This window comes from Dipodomys spectabilis, unplaced genomic scaffold (assembly GCF_019054845.1).
Source record: "Dipodomys spectabilis isolate Male_0828 unplaced genomic scaffold, ASM1905484v1 ptg000096l, whole genome shotgun sequence".
Classification (NCBI taxonomy): domain Eukaryota; kingdom Metazoa; phylum Chordata; class Mammalia; order Rodentia; family Heteromyidae; genus Dipodomys; species Dipodomys spectabilis.
Window position 1 is genome coordinate 302,663 of NW_024870773.1, and position 20,823 is coordinate 323,485.

Here is a 20,823-nt window from a genome sequence, read left to right on the forward strand (position 1 = left end):
TTTCTTGGTTTGGCAACATTTGCAAGTTGGGACTGATCCTGAGGGAGCTGAGTCTTGTCAAGTTAATTATTTCCCTGCTGCCAGCAGTGATTTACATTGGAGATACTAGATTAGCTAGTCATATGGGAACTCCAAGCAAAATTACTTTTGCTGTAATTACAACTCACTAGTAGGTATTAGTATGTCCCCCAGTAGCAGAGAGTAACAGTAATGGTTAAAACTTCTCCCAATTTGAACAAAAAAAAAAAGCCTTCTCAACTTTTTTAAGGCCTTTTGGTACATATATAAAAAGTCATAAAAGCACTTGGTATGAAGACCATATTTCTTGAAATTACTTTTTTAACAACAGCATAATGGACATCAGAGACCCATGGTTTACTATATCCTCTTGAGAATGGAAGAAAATTATTTTTTTAAGAGAGGCCAAATATATTTAGTGACCCAGACCAGACTCCTATTTCCTTATAGGTCGAGAAGACAGGACCGTTATTAGACTTAGCCTTTCAGTGGCTAAGGTCTTTGCCTTTCAGTGGATGCCATCACATAGTTGTACAATAAAAATAAACCAACTGTGGGGGCTCAAGCCTGTACCTTTTTAGCTACTTGGGAGGCCGAGATTCAGGGCTTAATAGTTGAGGCTTTTTGGAGCAAAAAAGAGTTCATGAGAGTCTATTTCCAGCAGAGGCTGGGCTTGTGGTACATGCCTGTCAACTCAACTGTGCAGGATGCTTAAGTAGGAAGATCACAGACCTGGTCATAAAATGACACCTTGTTTCAAAACAAAAAGGATGGCAGTGTCTGAAGTGGTAGAGTACCTGCCTAGCAATTAGGCTCTAGGCTCATATCCCAGCTCCACATACATGCAAAAAATTGCAGATATATGCATGTATGTCTGTATATATGTATATATAGCATATATATGTGCATAAAGTCTCAACATTTGCATTGGAAATCTCATTCCTCCTAATCATAACTCATTGGCTATTATAGGATGTGTATTTTATAGCAATAAGATGCAATACTGGCTAAATTCTGGAAATGTTGTAATTGAACATTTCTGTTTTTATAACATCATGGCTTCCTCCTCATGTGAGGACTGAGGCCAGGTCAGTGTCTAAGAAAGGATGGAAGGATTTGGGGGGGTGCCCAAGTTGTTGACTTGTAGCAGTAATCTGGTGTTAAATATCAGCATCCAGTTTGGCTATGCATAGTCTTGGGCAGGTGAGAAGTTTCCTGGTTTTGTGGTGGTCCAGAGTACAGGTTAGCTGCTAGGATGAGTGTGTGGCTAGACAGGTCCAGAGCTCACTTCATTAGGTGCAGGCCCACCTGGGTTTTCCATTCTAAAGGGCCAGGCTGGGCCATGGCTGTGTGTCAACCCAGCCTGCGAGTATGCCCTGGATGTGCACTCAGTGATTCTCACAACCTTCCCTGACCAGACCAGCACTCCCCTCACATTCCATCTTTAACAAACCTTTCAGCAGACCATAAGCTCAAAAGAAAAGGCCATGGCAGCTGCTGTGAGAAGCTAAGTACTGTTTAGACAATATCTCCAGGTCAGTGCTCTACAGTGCAGAGTCTTGGAGTGTGTGTGTGTTCAAATAGAGTTACCATACAATTTGCCATTTTAGGCCATATTTGAAATACACAATTCAGCCTCATTAATTATGTTAACAGTGGTGTACAGACATCAACACAATTTAAAACACCTTTTGATCAACCCTCATGACACTGTAAGCTCCATCCTCCTCCCCATCTTGGCCCCTACTCCCCTGTGTTCTCCTTCTGTCTCTATGAATCTTGCCTTTTTGGGCTCACTCATGTGGGGGTTGGTACTCTTCTGTTTGTGTATTACCCATGTGAGATGCACAGTGCAGTGATTCTGAGGCTTCAATTTTGGTTTGTCTGTGAACTTCATCCAGCCCCTGAGGTATGCTCCCGGGCTGTGCACCCCCATATCTGCTGACCTGTGGGGAACTTGGTGTTGCAGCTGGTGGGGGCAGTGATCTGAGACTCTGGACAGTGAACGGGGACCTTGTTGGACATGTCCACTGCAGAGAGATCATTTGTTCTGTGGCCTTCTCCAACCAGCCAGAGGGAGTATCCATCAACGTAATTGCTGGGGGATTAGAAAATGGAATTGTAAGGTAAGAGGAGTTTGGATTCCTCTTTCTCTTCTTCCTTCTCCTTTTCCTCCTTCTCTTCCTTTCCTCCTCTTTTATCCTCTTCCTTTTTCTCCTCTTTTTCTCTTCTCCTCCTTTTCATAAATGTGTTTTTATATCTATACAGTATTAAGGCTGCCCAGTGGTTCATGCCTAAATCCCAGGTATGCAGGAAATTTAGGTAGGAGGATCTTGGTCCAAGTGCAGCTCGGGCAAGGGCAAGGGACCCTATCTGAAAAATAACTAAAACAAAAGGGGCTAAAGGCACAGCTCGAGTGGTAGAGCACCTGCATACTAAGCATGAGGTCAATTCAGACTGAAGTACTCCAGTTATGCACCCCCCCCCCAAAAAAAAAAACACAGCCGAGTACCAGGGACTATATCTTTAATTCTAGCTACTCAGGAGGCTGAGATCTGAGAATCACAGATTGAAGCCAGCCCAGATAAGAAAGTACATGAGACTCTTAGAAAAAGTTGGAAGTGGTGCTATGGATCAAGTAGTAGAACACTAGCCTTGAGTACAGAGACTTAGGGACAATGCCCAGGTCCTCAGTTGAAGCCACAGGACAGCAAAAAAAAAAAAAAAATCACACACACAGAAAGTATACAAAGTGAAAGTTCCTTTTTCTTCACCCCTCCCCTGCAAACCTCTCAGAGATAATGCTGTTGTTTATTTCCTTCCAGGTTAGTTAACAAGTAAACAGTGTGTAGGTGTTCTCAGTGCAGAAAGTTTTAGTTTATGTAATTGGGTAATGACTATTGTTTGTTTTGTTTGGTTTTTCCCCTAGGTTGTGGAGTACATGGGACCTGAAACCTGTGAGAGAAATCATATTTCCCAAGTCAAATAAGCCTATTGTGAGGTAAGATCTTCCAGTTTCATTCTTCATAATAGAATTTGTGATCATGTTGTTGAGAAATGTTAAAGTGTACAGACCTCAGATGTGTGTGACAGAAGACATCCCAGGAAAACACATTTGTCAGTGGGCAGGTTGTCCGTGACCCAGCAGCTAGAGGTGTGGCACCCACCTGGGTACTAGAGCTTTACTCTGAGCCCACCTCTCAGCATGTATTGGAAAGACAGGGTGGTGTGCCAGGAGACCTATGGATGATGGTTGCTGCTCTTCTCCCTCCTCGTCTGTACTGAGCATGCCTACATCAGGCTCTGCTTGACCAGACAGGCAGACTGTTACCCTGGGCTCAGGTCATAAGCTCAGCCTTAAAAACCCAACTACAAGTAAAGCAGTTCAAATTATCCTGTATTAAAAATAAATTTAGCCACGTATGATGGTGAATACTTATAATCCCAGTCCCTCAGGGGGCAGAGATCAGAAAGATCATGGTTTGAAGCTAGTCCATGCAAAATGTTTGCAAGACACCATATCAAAAAATAAAAGACTGGGTTTAGGGGTACCTGCATGTGATCCCAGCTACACAAGCAGCATAAGTAGGAAGATCACGATCCAGACTGGCCCAGACATAAGTACAAGATCATACTCAAAAACTAAAACAAAATGTCTTGAGAAGTCGGACACCAGGGCCTCATGCCTGTAATCCTAGCTACTCAGGAAGCTGAGATCTGAGGATCGTGGTTCAAAGCCAGCCCAGGCATGAAAGACCGTAAGACTCTTTATCTCTAGTAAACCACTAGAAAACCAGAAGTGGCCCTGTAGCTCAAGTGGTAGAGCACTAGCCTTGAGATGAAGAGCTGAGGGACAGCCCTCAGGCCCAGAGTCCAAGCCCCATGACCAACCAAAACAATGTCTTAGGACATGGTTCAAGTGGTAGAGCACCTTACCTAGTAAATTAGGGCCCTAATTTCAAACCCCAGTACTACCAAAAAATAAATTTATTTTTATTAAACTAAATTTAAAGCCTGAGGAACCAAAATTAGATTGTCTTACCTGTTCCTCTTTCAGGGAAATAGAATCTATCTTAAAATCATCTATCATGCAACATTGAGATGTACAAGTCGTTATGTCGAAAACGAACTTTACAACTTTGGTACGGGGGGCGGGGTGGTGGGGGGAGAGAAGGATGGGAAGGGGAAACAAAGGAGGAGGCTACAATGCTTGATAAGAAATGTACTCATTATCTTGCCCATGTAATTGTAACCCCTCTGTACAGTATTTTCACAATAAAAATTTTTTTTAAATTATCATTTAATTTTTAAGGATAAAATAACTGCTTTTGTATTTTTCAAAGTTTCCACACCCAAGTATTTGTTGTTTAGCATAAACAAGAAGGAAAAAGATGTGCAAAGAAGGAACAGACTATCCTTAATTCTTGGGCCTCAGTTTGATTCTAGGTCAGCCAGCTAACAGGAGCTCCAGCCGTGTGAGCAGAGTGGCTGTGTTACAGTTTATAGTCAGAACTAACGACCTGGTCTGGCTCTGGAGCTCAGGGTAGAGCACATGCAAGGCCCTGGGACCCACCCCTGAGAGAAAAAGACAGCCAGTCATTCAGTTCCCATCCCTCCACCCCTAGGGGAGGGCTCCAGACTGCTGAACTCTGACTTGGGTAATGTGACTAACAAGGTGAAACACAACACACAAACAGGTTTGTCTTTGCAGCCTCACGTTTTCGTGTGATGGACACCATCTGTACATGGCCAACAGTGAGGGAACGGTGATTGCCTGGTGCCGGAAGGACCAGCAGCGCCTGAAGCAGCCCATGTTCTATGCCTTCCTCAGCAGCTACGCAGCCGGGTGAGCCGGGACTGAGCCCCCCAGAGCACTTGACCTCCAGCCTGGAGGTCCCAGCATTACCACTTGTAGGGGGCTGAGCCTGAAGAGATGAGGATGGAACAGACCATCCAGGACCCACGATATCTGTTCCTCCGCACCAAATCCAAGTCGCCTTTGTTTGCAGGAGGAGATTTCTGTCCTAGTTCAGTGATGGTGTGGGAGGTGGGGTCAGCGCACTAGTGACCATACGAATCATGTTTTTCCTGAGTGTCCTTTTTTTTTTTTTCTAGAAGGGCCAGTAGACTTTAAATTGGCTAATTATATCAAATGGTCTAAAAATTGTATTTTAAAAGTTTTCTGCCTTGAAATACCCCACACCTACCCTTCAAAAAAAAAGGAAAGAAAACAAAATAAAAATTTTCAGGACTTAACAATTGCTTTCTTTGAGAAGCAAATCATTCATTAGGTGTCTCTGCACCAATCATTTTATGGAAAATCTGAATATGAAAAGTCAGCAAATGCATCTCAGCATTAGGCTTTGTTTGCCAGTTCCCTTCTTAACTCAAAGGAGAACCAGATTTCTTTTGAAGTCACTGCAAGAATACCTATATCTTTGATTTCAGATGTATCCTGTTTCCTTATGAAATTTTTACTTAAAATCCCTATCACTAGAAATTGAATGTCCTGAGTTGAACCATGAAGGTTTAAGTGGAATGTCATTAACAATGTCCCTTCCAGAGCATTCAGCGCTTACTATAGCAAACCTCCACTGGGCAAAAAAATCTGCCAGGTGTGCCAGCTCGCAGCCCAGGGAAGGCAGGTCATCTGATCCGCAGGAAACACAGTTCAGGAAGGAGACAGATTACTGTGTTTTAAACGGAGAGCAGAATGCCTGTCTTAGAAAGCTGTTTTCACTCTGGTCCTTTTAGTCTGAACCACCTGAGGTTTCTGAGGGCAATAGGAAGCTGAGTGTACTACCTAGAAGACCTGGAGCTCTGAAACCTCATTCCTCCAGCATGTGGGACAGTCGCTCCAGCACTGTGGGAACAACCGTATTTTCACTTGGGGTGCTGCTATAGTGACTTTGAAAACACTCTAACATAGGCACGGAAATGTTACCATAAAAAGATGCATTCCTGCCTCAGAATAAGTCATTCACTTATTACAGAAATTTAATTCAGACGATGTTTACACAACTACTTTTGTAACTTCCAGACTTTCTAAAACATTCTGCTTAAAAACTATAAAATGCAATTCCAAAGTTTCTGCTGACTGTCAGGATAAGCACAGTGGCCACATGTGCTTCTAATCTTGGGCTGCACGCATGGGCCCAACCTTGCAGGCTGCGCCCAAGCCGGCACAAGCCACATTGGTGCAGAGGTGAGAATTCTCTCTCACATTGCAGTGATGGCTTCAAAAAGAAAACACAACTATTGTCTAGCTTCCATTTTTTACTAAGAACTTTAAATTGGTCTCCTGTTAGAACAGGGTTGCTACTCCGTCTTTTTTTAGGGCTGAATTTCATCATAAAGAAAAATATGCAAAATAACTGGTCTTGTTAAGAGTGCAATATTCTATTTTTTTGTAAAAATAAAAATTAATTGGGGTTATTTATTCAGCATGAAACCTAGTATGTATATGTTGGAAACACTTCCTAATGTGCATGTAAAACAAAACATTCCTATAAATTATCACAAGCTCTGTTATCTTTGTATACACTGCCACTTTGGTTTGGAAATAAATTTCATAAAAATAGATTTAAATGCTTGTCCTTTATATGATTTAAACATCAGTGATCAAGCAGGGCACCAGTGGCTCGTGCCTGTAATCCTAGCTATTCAGGATGCTGAGATCTGAGGATCTCGGTTCAAAGCCAGCCCTGGCAGGATTGTCCCTGAGACTCTGATCTCCAATTAATCATAAGAAAACCAGAAGTGGTGCTGTGGCTCAAGTGGTAGAGTGCTCGCCTTGAGCTGAAGAGCTGAGGGACAGCACTCAGGCCCATAGTTCAAACCTCACTACTGACAAAATAAAAAATAAAAATAAATCCATGATCAGATCTCACACCAATGACTTTTTAACAACCCGCATAGGTTTTCAGATGCTTAAAAAAAAAACTTCTATCACTACAAAAAGATAAATTTCATTTTTAATTGTGGTTTTTGTCCTAAAATGTTCCATTTCAACCTTTCCTACCCTTAAATGAAGTTGAGACGTCAGTCCCCAAACCAGTTGCTCATGTCAAAGAACCTGTGCAGGTCCACAGTGAACTCCAGCACATGCCAGGCACCATGGTGAGCCTTGGCCATGTGGCGTGGCACAGTGCCTCCATGTCCCTTGCCTTCTGGAGGTTATAGGCTACTGAGAAAGCATGTCAGTGCCGAGGCATGCTGTGGGTGCATGACCAACAAGTCAGTGTTGGGAGGCAAAGCCAAGACACCGTGAGAACACAGCACAGTCTGGGCAGAGGTAATTTACAGAGCATCTCCCCTGAGCTTCGTCTTCGTCTCAGCCCTTGAATTTTTTTGAGACAGGATGTTGTTATATAGCCCAAGTTGGCCTCAAACGGATGACCTGCCTCAGTCTCCTGAGTGCTGGGGTAACAGGTGTCCACTACCATGCCCAGCTAGAATGTCTCTTGTAGGACTGCAGGTTTTGTTGCAACCTAGGGAATGAACAGAAACCTCAGTGAAGAAAATAGTACCTACACAGGGACCGGGTGTCAACCTCAGCAGGATCCAGCCAGAGAGAGAAGGATTGGCAGCCCCACCTGTGTCCTGAGGAGGGCTGCAGGGAAGGCAGGTACAGATGCCCCCCCTGGCTGGCCCTTGCTTCATGGCTTTTCAAGATGGTCCAGGCATCATCCCACTCCCAGAACTCAGCAGCTGCCTTTTGTCAATGCCTGCCTGTGTGACATCAGTGATGGTGGGAAGGGAGGCACCAGGATGCTTCCTGGCCTCTTAGTGCCCCTTCTTGGCTCTGAGGTCTCTTACTACTTTGGCTACCTTGACCTCAGCAGAGCTGAAGGCAGCATTGAAGGCAGCTCCACTGCTGACTGAAACTAAAAACTCATGGATCCAAGTCAGGGTCCCCCTTGTGTTGCTAGTTGTGCTTCAGCAGTCTCTAGCAGGCCCCACAGTGCAGACAGAATGGCCCAGTTCTTGCTGTTCTTCTTCCCGCCCCCTCCCCACCTTGTCCCATTTCTTGGATAGCTATCTTATTGTTTCAATGGGCTCCTGTTGTCAGGGCAACAGCCCTCATCTATTATGGAATGACAACACTGCAAAATCAAACAAGCTCCACACCATCCACCAGAAAGCCCGGAGAAAAGCAGCGGCAGCAGTTGGCCAAGTGAGGGGAGAGCAGTGGAACACAGAGGATGGGAGAAAAAGTCTCGGGTTCAGTGCAAACATATCTGGGATGTCACAACATCCAGTCCTACACAATAAAAAAGCTCTATCGCCAGTGCACACTTCCATGGATGCTGAGCTGGGAAAGAGGTGCCAGCAACTGTAAATGACAAGGACAGAAAGTACATCCTGTCACTCTGGAGATACTGCACTGCAGCTGTTTGAAAAAAAGATAATATGATATAATCTCTTGAGGCCCTGAGTTCAAACCCCAGTACTGTCAAAACTAAACTAGCCAGGGGCTGGTGGCTCAAGTCTGTAATCCTAGCTACTCGGAGGCTGAGATCTGAAGATTATGGTTCAAAGCTAGCCTGGGCAGGAAAGTCTGTGAGACTATCTCCAACTAACTATTCAAAAACTGGAAGTAGAGCTGTGGCTCAAATTTGTACAGCCCTAGCCTTGAGCAAAAGGTTGGGCCTTGAGTTCAAGCCCTACAACTGACTAATAATAATAATAATTAGCCAGGTGCCATGGCTTGTGCCTGTTATCCTAGCTACTCAGGAAGCTGTGATCTAAGGATCTTGATTTGAAGCCAGCCTGGTCAGGAAAGTTTGTGAGACTCTTTAGCTCCAATAACAAGCAAAAAGCTGGAAGTGGAAGTATGGCTCAAGTGGTAGAGTGTTTTTTTCCCTCTTAGGGGGGAAAAAAAACGGGAGAGGAATAGCAATCAGGCCTTAAGTTCAGGCCCCAGTACTGGTACAAGAAAAAAAAAGTTGAATGAACAGTATAATAATTAGATGAAATGAGGCAGTAACTTCAAGTGTAGGTGTTGATAGGTATTCTTTTCCTTTAGAACAGAGTATTTGGGGCTGAAATTGGGATTTGAGATGCAGGATGGAAAAAGCCCTTCAGATTCTCTTTTACCCAGCAATCCTGGGAAAGTAAGCACTGCTGAGGGAGGAACTAACTGCAGGGGAAATAGATTTATGGGATTTGGGATTTTGTTGAATTTTCAGTGCAGGGCATATGTATCTTCCTCCTTAAAAAAGTACTGCAGACTTTGACTGGTGTAATCATTCTAAGATTAATTTGGTACTTAATGGGCTCTTGAGAGCTATGAAAAAAAAAAACTGATGCAAGCTGCAGCCCCAAGTCCACCTTTCCAGGTTCTGTGTTTGCATCCAGCAGACACTCAGTGAAGGTGAAGATGATGGTGTGTGTTTGGCCGGGGTAAATATCAGGGTAAAGGGACCAGAGGTCTAAAAACGCCCATGTCCAGCGTCATTTGGTGCTGAGGGTGGGTGGAGAAGGAGGCAGCTTTTCCAGCCATTTCCCACTGGCATTCTGACCCCGTGATGGGTTTTGTGGAAGGAAACGATCTTCTTTCCCCTCATCCTCTGCGAGTCTTGCTGATTCTGCTTGAGATGCTTGTGGTGCTTCTCTCTCCCGACAGCCTGGTGCTGTTTCACCAACAGCCGGAAATGGAAGGCGCCGAAGCTGTTTCTTTCTCCTGGCATCAAGGCTGTGATAGGAGCAGTTTTCAACGTGTCACAAAACACAGGTCCAGCTGGGTTCCCATGGCCAGCCCGTAATCCATCTGCTCAGGAGGCTGAGTTGTGAGGCCGGAGGTTCAAAGCCGGCCCGTGGCGGGAGCGTCCGACAGGGCAAAACGCCAGTCGGGGGAGAAGCTGGAGAAGCCAAGCAAGGGGTGACACTGTCCAACTCACGAACTGTGACCCTTCGGTACCACACCTTCATGGTCATTAAATTAGGTAAGTATGTGTGCAGACACGCAGGTGCGTGCACACCATGCACGCGCGCGCACACCGTGGTACACCTTGGGTAACCCGAGCTCCAGCCCTGGCCCCGGCCTGCGCGGGCGCACGGGTCCAAAGGCAAGGCCCGCCAAGTGGGTGCTGCGGGGCCGCATGGAGGCCGCGCTGGGATCTGGTGGGTGCGGGGTCTCGGCGGTCGCTTAGCGACGCCCGCGGTGCCCCCCCCCCCACACCCGGGGCCTCGTCCGCCGGCCACGGCCCCTGCGAGGAAACCCCGTCCGCGGGCCCTGGGCCGCGCGGGGAGGGGGCGGGGTCCAGGCACGCGGCACGGGGTGCGCGGAGCCGGGTGCGGGAGCCCCGGTGACGCACTAGTGACGTCGGAGGCGGCGGGCGGGATTTCCCGGCCCCTCCCGGGCGCGGGGCGAGACCCATCGCCGAGTGGGTGCGGCCGGCGCGGGGCGCGCGGGGTCGTGGGGTCGCCGCCGGACACCCCGCGGGGTCGGCGCAGACACGGAGCCGCGCGTCGGGGCGGCGTCGCCGGGGCGGCCACGCGCGTCTTCCCCGCCATAGGTGAGCCACCGGTGGCCGAAGACCCCTCGGGCGCCGCGGGGACCGTCTCCACTCGTGCGCCCCAGACGGTGCGACCCAGCCCGGCTCGGCCTCCCACCCGCCCGCGCCCGAGCGGTGCCTCCGGCTGCGCGCCCTCTGCGGTAAGTGGGGACCCGGGGGTCAGCTCAGCCCGCGCCCAGCCGGGAAACGGACGGGAAAGTCTCCGACCTGGAGGGACGCCGGGCGCCCACCGCGGCAAGCGCGCCTCACGGAGCCTGCTCCCGAGCCGACCTCACCCCGCGCCCCCAGGCCGGACTCCCCCACGCGCCCCCGGGCCGGCCTCCCCCAACCCCCGCGCCCTGCCCCCGGGCCGGCCTCCACCTCGCGGCCCCACGGCCTGAGCATTCTTCACACCCGGAGGTGGGCCGGAGTCGGATGCGAGGTGGTGGGCGGGCAGCGTTCTTGGCAGAGCCTGCGGGTGTCCACTCCGCCAAGGCAGCAGCTTGGCCCCCGCCCACCCCGCACTCGTTGGTCCCCAGCAGTCCGGAGCCACAGCGCACCCCGCGGCCACAAGCGGCTTCTCCTCCTGTACCTGGCTCGAAGGCTTCGAACTCATAATGTGAAAGTTTATCCAGCAATCTAGGGGTCCCCGCCGCAAGCACTCCCCGGGCAGAGCCTGGGTCCCCAGCACCACGAGCATGCCGCCCGCCCTAGTGCTTCCCTGGCTGCGGGGAAGGTGGGGCCATCATGGGAGCCGGCCTGGCTCCCCACCACGGGAGCGGGGGGGGGGGGGGGGGGGAGGGGGAGGGGGGGGGAGGGGAAAAGGGCCAACACCCCTGAGCTGCTGGGCCCAGGCTTCCTGTGGACCACAACACCCTTGGTCCTCATTTCCCCCTCCCTAGAATGGGGAGGGCGGCAAGGTCGGCCACCCCCAGCTGCCCCTCGTTGGCGGGACCACCTGCGGCCTCCCCCTGCTCCTGATGGCCTAGAGGCGTCAGAGGCCGCCCTGGAGGGTGCCTACACAAGAGTCAGGTGGCCAGGCCCAGGCGTCCTTCCAGCCCAGGGCCAAAGGGGTGCTCACCCACCCCTCGGTGGGAGCTAGCACGCGGGGAGGACGCCAGATCCCGCTGAAGGCCAACCTCTTTACGGTTGATGGAACGCCCCTCTTACCTTCCCTTTTGCTTTGTTCATCTCTGATTTGTTTGGCTTGAAGAGAAACGCCTGCCTAGTGACATGTTCTCTGAAATCCAAGTCCTTCAAGCCTGCAGAATAACCCCATCAAAGCTGGTTAACCGGGGTGCCTTCACGGAAACGCAGAGGCGCCGAATATCAGAGGAGGAAAAACAGGACATCACCGAGGTTGAGATCTGAGGATGGCCGTTCAGAGCCAGCACAGGCAGGAAAGGCTGTGAGACTCATATCTCAAATTAATCACCCCAGAGCCAGAAGTGGAGCTGTGGCTCAAGTGGTACAGTGCTGCTCTGAGCAAAAAAGCTTAGGGACAACACCCAGGTCCTGAGTTCAAACCCCAGGACTGGCACACAAACAAACAAAAACATGAAGTGTAAGCCAGACTTTTAAATAAATGATCAAGGTGTAAACAAGTGAAATTTCTGTGCAGGGAAAAAAATACTGGCAAGAAAAATAGGAAAAATTAGATCAGAAAAGCAGAGGCTTCTTAGGTCCTGTGCCAGGCTTCCTGGAACATTGCACAGCTAACTGCCCTGAGCCCCTTTGACAGTGCAGAGTTGTGTGGAGACCTGGCACTGACTGGAGGCTCCAGGGCCTCTGGGCTGGAGGGTGCATATACCGGTCATGAGAAGTCATTCTACTCCTGCCTGAGGGTGGGGAAGGGGGGACTGCACACATGCAGATCAGCCGAAGGCCCAGCCTGAGAGGGCAGACTAATGGGGGAGGGGTAGGGTTGCATTTGATCCTCATGTGGTCCCTGCGAGGTTTGAGTTTAGTGAAGCCATGACTGCTGGGGTCTCTTCAAGGTGTCCTGTCAGGGTATTTTGTGGGCCAGGGAGATTTTGTTGAATGAAGGAAAGTGTACAGATGATGGATGAAAGCAACTGAGTTGTCTGGGAGAGAATAGAATTCACTGTTAGCTAGAAACTTACCCCTGGACCAGCCCGACACGGCTCCTTCCCTAAGGTGAGGTGATTTGTGCTTAGAGCCATCTCTCTATGGGGGCCGAGCTGACCCCGGTGGGACATGCACTGGGGTTAAAAGGCTATGATGGGCCTCAGGGACTGCTTCTCCCCAGCGCATGTGCACAGCCACAGTCGCTATTCGGAACTGATGTTGACTGCACTAGAGGCATGGGTGCCTCTAGTGCTCCCTGATGCCCTCCCGGCCCTCACTCACTGGGAGACCTTTCCTTCCTCCCCTCCCCAGGGTCACCCCTAGGGAGAGAGGGAAGGGCAGCAGTAGTAGGAAGACCCTTATTCCAGCTCCTCTCCAGCTCTATTGAAAGGTGTTAGCTTGAAAAGTCTGCTCAACCTCAACGTAACCTAACCACCACTTTAAGAAGGAAGAGCTAGCCGGGTGCCAGTGGCTCACACCTGTCATCCTAGCTACTCAGGAGGCTGAGATCTGAGGATCTCGGTTCAAAGCCAGCCTGGGCAGGAAAGTCCATGAATCTCTTCAATACATCACCAGAAAACCGGAAGTGGCGCCGTAGCTCAAGTGGTGGAGCGCTAGCCTTGAGCTGAAGAGCTGAGGGACAGCACCCAGGCCCAGTTACCTCATGACAGAAGAGGGAGAGGGTGTGTGTGATCAGGATGCATGGTTTCATATATCGAAGTGCCAGATAAGTAGAAGGGCTGTCCAGGTGAGGCACCCAGCCCGTGCCCAGGCTCAGAGCCTGAGAGTGCAGGGAAGCAAGCAGGGAGAATGATGGGTGGCTGGGGGAAGGAGGGAAGGCTGGAATAGTGCAGGAGTCTGCAGGAAGAGCGTGGAGCCTTGTTCATAAAAGCAGCATTTAGAGGGTCAGAAGCCTGTGAGGTGAAGAGGGAGGGAGCTGGAGGCCTCCCCCTGGTTCTAAGGATGCTCCAGCCCCAGCTCTGTTGGCACTTCTGTCAGATCAGAGGTGGAAGTCCAGGAAGTGGGTGTCTGGGGACCAAGGTCTCTAGTTTGGATGGAGAGGTAATGTGATCTACTCTTGTGACTGGAGTTGGAGAGGTATATATCACTTGTCAAGTCAGGAGGTGACATCCACAGTGTCAGGAGCTGAGCAGAGGTCCAGCTAGACACAATGTGGAGGAGGGGATCCTTGGTACCAGGGAGGTCATGCTTTGTATTAGGTCACCAGGGACAGTGAAGGCCTGGTGAGCCCTTCCAAACAAAAGCTGTGCGAATCCCATAAAAGCACCTGCCCTGTAGGCAGGTGGTCACACACTGGACTCCCTTAAGAAAGGCCTCCTGGCACCCCCCCCCCCAGCTGCTCAGCCCCTCCCCCTAGCTGCTTAGCCCCCCCCCCCCCCAGCCTCTGCAAACAGCTGCAAACCCACGGTGCCACGGCTCCTAGATGACACATCTGTGTTCAGGCAGTGGCATTTCTGCTTCTCCTTATGACTCCTTTGTCCCTGAGGCCCTTGGGTTCCCACACAGCTGGCACCAGCCTCGCTTTGTGTCTGTGTCAGAGAACTAGTTTATGAGCCTTCAGGGCGTGCATCCCTCTAGCCAAGGAAGACTTTTCCATTTATGTTTCACTCAGACCTCCTATTCACCTTTTCCCCAGACACAAGCAGGCTGGGCTTGGTCCTGCTGCTCAGTAACCATGGCAACCCACCTGCAGAATGACCCAGCTTGCCCTCTCTCTGGGCTTGTCCCTGCCCTTCCACTCCTGAAGGGGCCACTCTGGTCCAGCACACGCGTGCACACTCTCTCTCTCTCTCTCTCTCTCTCTCTCTCTCTCTCTCTCTCTCTCTCTCTCTCTCTCTCTCTCTCTCTCACTCACTCACTCAATGTGCAGTTGGTTTTCCTCACTTGCCTCCTGGGCACCAAGGATACAACAATGAATGAAAAACAGGCAGTGGGCTGGGAAGGTGGCTCAGTGGTAGAGCGCTTGCCTTGCATGCATGAGGCCCTGGGTTCGATCCCCCAGCACCACATAAGCAAAAAAGAAAAAATCGGAAGTGGCGCTGTGGCTCGAGTGGTAGAGCACTAGACTTGAGCTGAAGAGCTGAGGAACAGCGTCCAGGCCCAGAGTTCAGGCCCCATGACCGGACCAAACAAAAACTAAAACTTTTAGGGGCTGGGAAGGTGGCTCAGTGGTAGAGCGCTTGCCTTGCATGCATGAGGCCCTGGGTTCGATTCCTCAGCACCATATAAGCAAAAAGAAAAAAGCCAGAAGTGGCACTGTGGCTCAAGTGGTAGAACGCCTTGAGCTGAAGAACTGAGGGACAGCTCCCAAGCCCAGAGTTCAGGCCCCACAACCAGACCCAAAAAGAAAAAGAAAAAGAAAACCCCACCCTCAGGACTTACATTTCGATAAAAGATTCACCAGTAAGAAGCCAGGAAAATCAGAGTAATTTAAATATGTAATTAAGTTCACATCACATATAGTAAGTGCATTCGAGAAAGATGCATTGTGGAAAGGGGATGAGCCTGGGGATTATACACATCTGAACTGACCACTGGTGACACAACTCACTGTAGTGGTCCAAGAGCCAGGGTTCCTCCCAAGTGAGTGTGTCTGAGGCAGGTGGAATCAACAGAAATGGAAGCCAGTGAGAGTGTAGTGGAACCACAGGTAACCGTAACTGCCAGCCTCCTGCCCAGCAGGTGGGCTGTGAGTCTACACTACCACTTCTAGCATGAAAGGATGCACCCTGAGGAGTACAGGGCAGAACTGCTGCGAGGAGAGACAGGAGGTCTGATAGCCACGTAACATAAGGGAGGTGGGTCTTTCTTCCTCCAAAATGGACTTGCACAGAGTGTGACAGTTCTGTGGGAGACTCAGAAAATAGGTTTTCCATCATTGTGACAAAGTACCTGACAGGAACAACTGAAGGTAGGAAAGATTTACTTTGGCTCCGGGGTTTCAGGTCATGCTTGGCTGGCTCTGCTTTGTGGGATGGTGGTGAGGCGGAGAATCATGGCAGAGAGGGCATGGTGGAAGGAACCTGCTCATGTGGCCAGGAATGGGGGGGGGGGGGGGAAGAGAACCTGTTCACCTCATGGCAGCCAGGAAGCAAAAAGGGTGTGGAAGAGCAGAGGTGGCTTGGGGGAATATTGAAGATCCAAACTACAGAATACAAGTGGATTTTAGAAATGAAGGACTATAGCCAGGCACCAGTGGCTCACACCTGGAATCCTAGCTCTTCAAGAAGTTGAGACTTGAGGTTTGTAGTTCAAAGACAGCTCAGGAAAGTCCATGAGACTCTTGTCTCCAGTTAAATACCAAAGAAGCCAGAAGTAGAGCTGTGATTCAAGTGGTAGAGCTCTAGTCGAGCACAGAAAGCTTAAGAACAGTGCCTAGGCTCTAAGACTAAACCCCAGACCTGACACAAAAGAAAAGAAAGTAAGGACTAGGGAACAGGGAAAATGGAGTCACTATAGCACTTAGCCTGTGTAGAATAGGCTGAAAGATGGAGAAGACCAGAAACGAGGCCGGTGGAGGAACACAAAATAGCTCTGCGTGTGGCGAAAGGTTCACAGACCTCTCCCTGTGCTGCAGGAGAATCCAACCTGTGGCCCACGTTGCTCTCCATCCTTTGACCGAGAAAGATGCCACAGCAGAATACCACAAACCTAGGACTAAAAGCCATGTAGATGGTAGCCCCAGAGGCTAGAAGTTCAGAGTGGCTCTCAAGAGGCTAAAACCAAGATGTTGTCCGAGCCATGTTCTTTCATATGGTCTGGGGCATTGCATTTCTGGCCTTTTTCAGCTTCATCTTCCCTGGTCCCTCTCACCTTCTAGCTCAGCAGTGTAAGTGTTCCAGCCTGTCTCTGATGATACCACGTTTCCTGCCTCCTTCCTTTTGCTTGTAAGGACCCCATGATTACACCAGGCCCACCACATAATCCAGGACTGACTACCTATTTTAGGGTTATCTGGTTAACAACCTTCATCCTACCTGCTACCTCAATTCCCCCCTGTAATATGTTCACAGGGCAGGTGTTTTAGCAAAGCCACTATTTATTCTTCCAAATAGCAAGTTACATGTCAGCTCTATTGCCTGGCAACCAGGCGCATGGTAAAAATGTCCCCTGATTGGTAGATTACATGTGGACGAGGAGCAGCTATGAATGAACTTGAAGGACTTGGTGTAGACACTATGGTTTAGATTATTTCCTTTTCCTGTGCTTGTTTAGCAGCTGTGTGGTTAGAGGTTATTGGATATAGCAGATTGCTATCAAGCAATCAAGATGTAAATTGAATAATTGAGACGAGTCATAAAACAGCACACTTGACTGTGTCTCAGTGGTGCCCCTCTGGAGGGAGTGGGAGGAATGTGTGCCCCCCTTCAGACCCAGAGCCCTGGTCTGACTGCAGAAAGGAATGACCATGGGGGTGGGGGGGTTGCGGGGTTCCTGGAATGGATTGTTGGTCTGTCTAAGAAGCTGTGACAAATTCATAGACCAAGTGACTTACGTACATCAGAAGTGTATTTTTACCATTCTGGAGGTTGGGAGGTCCAAGTCAAGGCACCAGGACACTTGTGTGTGGAATGCTTGTTTTAGGACTCGTAGATAGAGCTTCTCTAAGTCCTTCCACGGAGGCAGGGTGAAGGGTCTTGCTGAGACCACCCTCCCACGACCATCTTGCATCTCCTCTTAATACCACCACCTTGCATTATGATTCCTTATGTGCATTTGGAGGTGCATGGGTGGGGGGGCCGGGGACAAACATTCAGATATAGCACAGGCTGAGAAAAATACACAAGCACAATGCCAAAGAGTCTCAAGCTCAAGCCCAGAAGAGCGTGGCTTCCATTCTAGCCAGGGAGCAGACAGGACTGTCAGCCCGTCCCTGTGAGGTTTCTGGGTTTTGCTTTGAGTTTTTTCGGACCCCTAGAGAGAACAGCTTTGGGGACAAACCCACCAGCTCCAAGTCAGCTATACTGGAAGGGCTGTGTCCAGGCAGGGAGTGGACAAGGCTGTTGGTTCTCTGCGGAGAATTGTTTTCAGAGAACTTTGGAACATCTGACCTAGTCTTCTGTGCTAAATGTGATATGTTACAGGTGCCAAGTTATTCTTGAAGTGTGTAATGATCACACGCTTGAACATGTGGACTCTGGAAAAGGCCTGGGATTGGCCTTTTTTATTTGTGATTTTTCTGTCTTCATATTTTCCCATCATGCCATACTTTTTTTTAAAACTGGGGTTTTTGTTTGTTTTGTCTTTTCTTTTTTGGTACTGTGGATCAAACCTAGGACATCATACTCACTAGGCAAGTGCTTTGCCACTGAGCTACATCTCAGGGCTTTTGTTTTGCCATGTAGGGGGAAAATGTGATGTATGGAAATATCACCATGAATCCTACTAGTTTGCACAACTAATATGTGCAAATAATAATAATTTTTTTGTCAGTCATGGGGTCTGATCACTCTGGGCCTGGGTGCTGCCACTCAACTCTTAAGCTCAAGGCTAGCATCCTACCACTTGAGCCACAGCGCCACTTCCAGCTTTTTCTGCTTATGGGCCTCATGCATGCGAGGCAAGTACTCTACCACTGAGCCACATTCCCAACCCTAATAATTATTCTTAAAATGTATAATTTTTTTCAGCCAAGCACCAATGGCTTGGCCTGTAACCCTAGTTCTTACTGGAGAATCCCAGTTTGAGGTCAGCTTGGGCAGCAAGTTCACAAGAGCCCTTCTCAACTGAGAACCATACATGACGACTCACACCAGCCACTCCACTGATGTCAGGCAGGCTGTAAAATAGGCAGATGGCAGCCTGGGCACTGGCCACGGGAGGAGGCAAGGCCCTATCACAAAAATAACTAGCACCAAAAGGGCCAGACTCAACGGTTTAGCAGTTGAGCACATGCCTAGTAAGCACATGGCCCTGGGTTCAAACCCCAGTATTGCCAAGACAGACAGATAGAAACAAACCAACCTCTGTGAAGTGTTTCCACCTGGTGGCACAGCTGGGAGCTAGGACACCTGGCCTGAGGAGCTGCAGCTGGGTCTTTGGGTGGTGGGGGGGGGGGGTGGATTTGTGGTGAGGCTGTGGAGTGCTGTCTCTGGTTCTTATTCTGCCTTCCCAGAGCGGCTGAGCAGGGTGGCATCGCTGGGGGAGCAACCGGGTCCCTGAAAATAGCACTCATCTCTGCTGTGCTTTCAGCCCCACAGCTGGACCTGAATCAACCTCTGGCCTGACAGCAGACTGCTGCTGCCACTGGCCCCTGTCCTGTGCCAAGGCTGCGCCCCTCTGCCCCCTCTCAGCAGGTAAGAGAGCAATTTGTCCAGCCCAGGGCCAGATTCTCTGCAGAGCGGAGGTATGAGGGTGGGTGGGAGGCTCCTGGGAGTCCCTGCAGGGGTGCCAGCCCCTCAGACCAAGGTCTTCATCCTGTACCTCACATACAGCAGACCCAGGGTCGTTATTACCTAAGCATAATAGGGTATCCCAGAAACCCTAACACTAGCAGTGCTGGGAGGGAGCTGCCTCTCCCTGGCCCCACCCCAACCCTGCACTTAACTGAGTTCAAAGCCACAAGAGGACTGCGAGGCTATCTACAGGCCCTGAAGCCTGTCTGTGTACGTGTGCACCTGTGTGTCCCAGAAGGAAAGGCTCTCTGGCCGTGTGTCCTGTCGGCTGGCTTCTTTCTCATTTTGCCTCGTCTTCCAGAAGACCGGGCACTGGATCACTTGCACATTTAGCCTTGTCACATCCCCTGTTTCTACATTTGCTCCTCAGCATGAGGACTGAGGCAGGTGCCAGTCACATAGACAGGACACCTGGCTGGAGGGGGGGGCGGTGTGGGGAGGTGGCTACAGGGGCACTGGAGAGGCTGGAGACTCAAAAGCTTCCCTGGGGTCTCCTCAGAAGTTCCATTGTGTGCGGCCACCATTGGCCAGAGAGGCTCCCTCCCCCTCCCTGGCTGGGTGTCCCCAGTGCCTGGCCCACTGCACTGGGACAGCCTCCATGGCCACCCCTTCCAGTGCCTGCCCGCCCCCCCCCCAAGGCTCCACCAGCCCTGGGGAGCAAGACGGAGCACAGGGGTCCTCAGAATTCCAGACCTCAACCACTGGAGCTCTTCTCTGTGACTGGGTAAAGCAAGGTATCAACACTATCTTATGACAAGGGAGTTTTCTGTTTAAAACCTTGCCATGAACACATGGGATTGTTGTCATGCTCACCAGGCCCAGTGCTTGCTCAGGCATGAAAAATCCAGGGAGAGCCATGTGTAGCCCTCACGGGGCTCCTGCTGCGACCTCCGCCCCACTGCACCTCACAGCCTTGTCACTAGTGCTTCTGTTTGTGTGCCGGGTCTCATGGCACAGACTGATCATCAGGCATCTGAGCAGCTACTTGCTGGGTGGGTGACAGCAATCGGCGTTGTCTGCTTCGTGTGGAACAAGTGGCACTGCAATGTTTTTCTTAGTCACCTGCCATTAGCATATGTTAGGTTGAGATTTCCTTTCCTGAAACTCTAGAAAACAAAAGCTATGCGTGTGTGTGTGTGTGTGTGTGTGTGTGTGTGTGTATGTGTATGAGAGAGAGAGAGAGAGAGAAAGAAAGAGAGAGAAGAGAGGGAGCTTAAATCCAAGCTCCCAACAGAGTATGCAACTTCTGGATATGACAGCACATGACTGTGGATACAGAGGCGGTTAGTGGTCAGAAGCGTGGTGGCCTGCGCCTCTCCAAAGTCGGTGGTGACAACATTCCGCTGGCCGTCATGGCCTGTGCTTCGGGTTCTGGAACCACAAATTTTGGCAATGGGACCTTTAACTATTGGGCTTCATTTCTGATTTCCGCAATTGTTTATTTACAAGTCAGAAGTTTACACTGTCCTACCAGCTTTACGGGGTGCTGGAGGCAGGAAGGAACAGAGGTATGGGAATGATTTCTTTCTCACAAACTTCCTGGTGTGATAACCAGTGCTCATGGTAGCGATCACAGTGGCGGTGTAGTCACGGTATGCTCATCTGTTAGCGCCTCACTCTCCAGGGTGGAGGAAGGCCTCGGCAGAAGCGCCATGACTCCCTGCCCTCCCCTTCTCTCTGGCTCCAGGGGGTCCTGGCTGGGGTAGAGGCTGGAGTGTGAGGCTGGGCAGTTGGAGGTTAGGGAGGGGTCCACCTCCCCCACCCCAGGCAGTGGCACTCACAGCCTGTTCTGTGGTTCTTCC

At 50.1% G+C, this 20,823-nt stretch overlaps 1 protein-coding gene across 1 annotated transcript in view; it reads left to right on the forward strand.

Annotated features, from left to right (window-relative positions):
* Window positions 1–6,600, forward strand: part of Lyst (lysosomal trafficking regulator) — a 144,170-nt gene extending 137,570 nt beyond the window's left edge. Inside the window, exons 51-53 of the mRNA XM_042685962.1 lie at window positions 1,988–2,144; window positions 2,948–3,019; window positions 4,730–6,600. Of these exons, the coding sequence (XP_042541896.1) occupies window positions 1,988–2,144; window positions 2,948–3,019; window positions 4,730–4,868 (368 nt within the window). The 3' untranslated portion in view covers window positions 4,869–6,600. The remainder of the gene's footprint in view (window positions 1–1,987; window positions 2,145–2,947; window positions 3,020–4,729) is intronic.
* Window positions 6,601–20,823: the final 14,223 nt, after the last annotated feature.